Source organism: Saprolegnia parasitica (genome assembly GCF_000151545.1).
Source record: "Saprolegnia parasitica CBS 223.65 unplaced genomic scaffold supercont2.254, whole genome shotgun sequence".
Taxonomy (NCBI): Eukaryota; Oomycota; class Saprolegniomycetes; order Saprolegniales; family Saprolegniaceae; genus Saprolegnia; species Saprolegnia parasitica.
In genome coordinates, this window is record NW_012156648.1 from 1 (window position 1) to 2,602 (window position 2,602).

The following is a 2,602-nucleotide window of genomic DNA, read 5'->3' on the forward strand; positions in this document are numbered from 1 at the left end:
TGCGCTAATATTGTTCGGTGGCCCTGCCATTACACTGTTTTGGTCAGTGGTGTGAGATCGGAAGACCCCTTCCTGCATCAGGTACTGTGGGCGTATCCATCTCTGTACTTGCGCAGTTTATATATGTCGGTCATGCGATGGTGCTCCTCGAAACAAAAATCTCACCCAATGATATATATTGCACGCATGGGATGCACGGGAGTTTCTACGGTAGTACGCGGCCAGGCGGATCACCGTGGGTACTACTGCTCGCTCGCAATGGAGTACTACGTAGTAGCTCGTTAGGAATCCCCAGCTGCCGACAACAGTGGCTGATCAGGGTTGGGCGTGCGGCCAGGACGACAACTTGAGGCGCGCGCGTAGAAACGCACCGTTGCATTGTCTTGACGCGTTCAAGTGCGCGCACTGCAAGTGCGCTATGCGCAATATGGCCAGCTCGAGAAGGGTGTGCATGGCGACGTCGACGGTCATTTTGCATTTCGCCATGTCGTTCCCATTACCACCGGGCTACTTTACTTGCCCGCCGCTCTCGACGGTCGAACACGACTACCTCGTGGGCCAAGGGCACCGCATTTGCACCGACACGGCGCGGAACGCTCTCAGCATGGCCAAGACGCCACCGACCAAGATCGTCGAGCACCCGGCGACGAAGCGCCGTGCGCTGGTACATGTCGAGTGCTTTTGCAATGGATTTTTTCAAGCAGGCGACCAATAGCTGCACCACGGCAACGATATCGTCGACGCGTCACTGTACGGCGTCACCGGCTCGTCGCAGATCCAGGCCACACAAGACGAGATCTTGTCGTTTTTTCACTTGGCGACGCGCGAGAAAGTCCAGACGTTCGCCAGCGTCGTGGGCCAAATGGTTTTGGACCGGGCGACGCTGTATACGTTGGCCGACCAAACTCGCGACATTGCGAGTCCGTTCTACTACGCCAGCGTTCAATGGAGTGCGATCGCGTGTCCGTTCATCTCAAAGGCGCTGACGCTCAAGCGGGACACGTGTTTCCTCGAGGTAGACACATGTTTGAAATCCGTGTTCAAACACTGTCTTAGGTGCTGAGTTCGATCGAAGTCGAGGACCCCATCAGTGGCATGCAACGAAAAGGCATTGTACGCGCACTTCACTCGGTCGCGCTCGACTGCTGTCCGTCGCTCCGGGCATCGCACAACCTTGTACGAAGTGCTTTGGTGCGGGTACGTTCCTTTCCTGTTTGAGACAGTGGCTCCATATTCTGTATGGATGTATTGGAGTAGTCGGGACATGTTTTCTTGGAGACGGACGACGTTGGGGTGTACGATTACTTTTACACATGCATCGTCGCCGACCCGGGCAACGTTCCTCGGTTTGTCAACCTCAAGATTTACCAGCGCATCGTCGGCCAGGTAGCTCATATACTGTTTCAAACCACTGTATCAAACACTGTCTAGATGCTCAATCTGGACCATCACCTGGCGCTCCAGCGGCTGCCGTCGCGGATCGCCGCTGCGCAGCCACTGCCGCGGTTCAAGGATGCACGACCGATTACATACTGCGAAGCCTGTGACACAAAGTTTAAGCTCTTCGCTTCTAAGAACCACTGCTACCTCTGCCGCCAGGTGCGTCGGCTGCAATCCACTGTTTCGATACGTACTATCGTCCTGTAGGTGGTCTGTAGCGCGTGCATCACGACATATCAGCTGCCTACTCTCAACAACCACAGCATGGACCTCTGCACCTCGTGCTTTTGCGGCAACACGCGGCGCAAGTTTGGTAGTACACTGTTTTGCCACACAGAATTTGAAACAGCGTTTTGGTAGCGAGCCAGCGCGGGAAGCAACCACTCGCGCCGTCCTGCACAAACAGCTCACGCGGCAGCTCGGACGTCTTCTCAACGTGGCGCTCGATGCAAAGCGTTCGTTTCTCGGCATCGTCGGTCACCGACTCGGAGGACAAATGGACGACAGTGGCGCGTCCGACCCTCGAGTTCAGCGCGACTTCCGAGGCCATCCCGTCGTCCGAGATCGAGCGCGAGGTCGCAGATCCGCTCGATACAACGTCAACCCATCTCATCCAGCTCTCGCGACGTCACTACATGGGCTTTTGCGGTCGCTAACCGCAAACCTTGTCCTCTATTATGTCGGCTGGATTTTTTTTGGTAAGAATTGTCCGTCCCTGAACAGCCTTACGAGCCTCTACAAGTCTCTACAACGTGTGGATATACACGGCGATGCGCCAAGCTTGAAAGCTACTAGTAGGCCATAGAAATGAACCTATGAAGCGGCGTAGGTGCCCCACCAAGTTGATTGTGACGAGGATTCGGACACGGGTTGTCGGCAACTAGGGCATGACACTAACAAGTGGTCAAGGAGCCACTGGATCGTAGACGATGTCATCGTCCATCAAGACACGTCCCGATTCCCTCGACATCGAAAGCAAAAACCACGTCCTGGTGTGTCGGCGCGTTGAAGGTGACATGCTGGAAAGATACCTCGTCTCTTCTAGACTCAGCCACTAGACATAGTTGGATAAATATGACGTTTCTTCGTCGTGAATCAACACAGCAGTTCGGGCTGTTAGCCGTATACTATATATGAGCGTGTTTCGCGTTCTCTTTATTGT

The 2,602-nt window shown here is 54.7% G+C and overlaps 1 protein-coding gene across 1 annotated transcript; it reads left to right on the top strand.

Moving 5' to 3' along the window:
- Positions 1 to 484: 484 nt before the first annotated feature.
- On the top strand, positions 485 to 2,096 carry SPRG_16214 (hypothetical protein; the record flags this gene model as incomplete). The annotated part of the gene is made up of 7 exons (XM_012355502.1): positions 485 to 664; positions 716 to 1,015; positions 1,057 to 1,197; positions 1,258 to 1,386; positions 1,432 to 1,599; positions 1,648 to 1,753; positions 1,801 to 2,096. 7 exons carry the CDS (start codon positions 485 to 487, stop codon positions 2,094 to 2,096), a joined length of 1,320 nt encoding a protein of 439 aa, XP_012210892.1.
- Between the last annotated feature and the right edge of the window lie 506 nt (positions 2,097 to 2,602).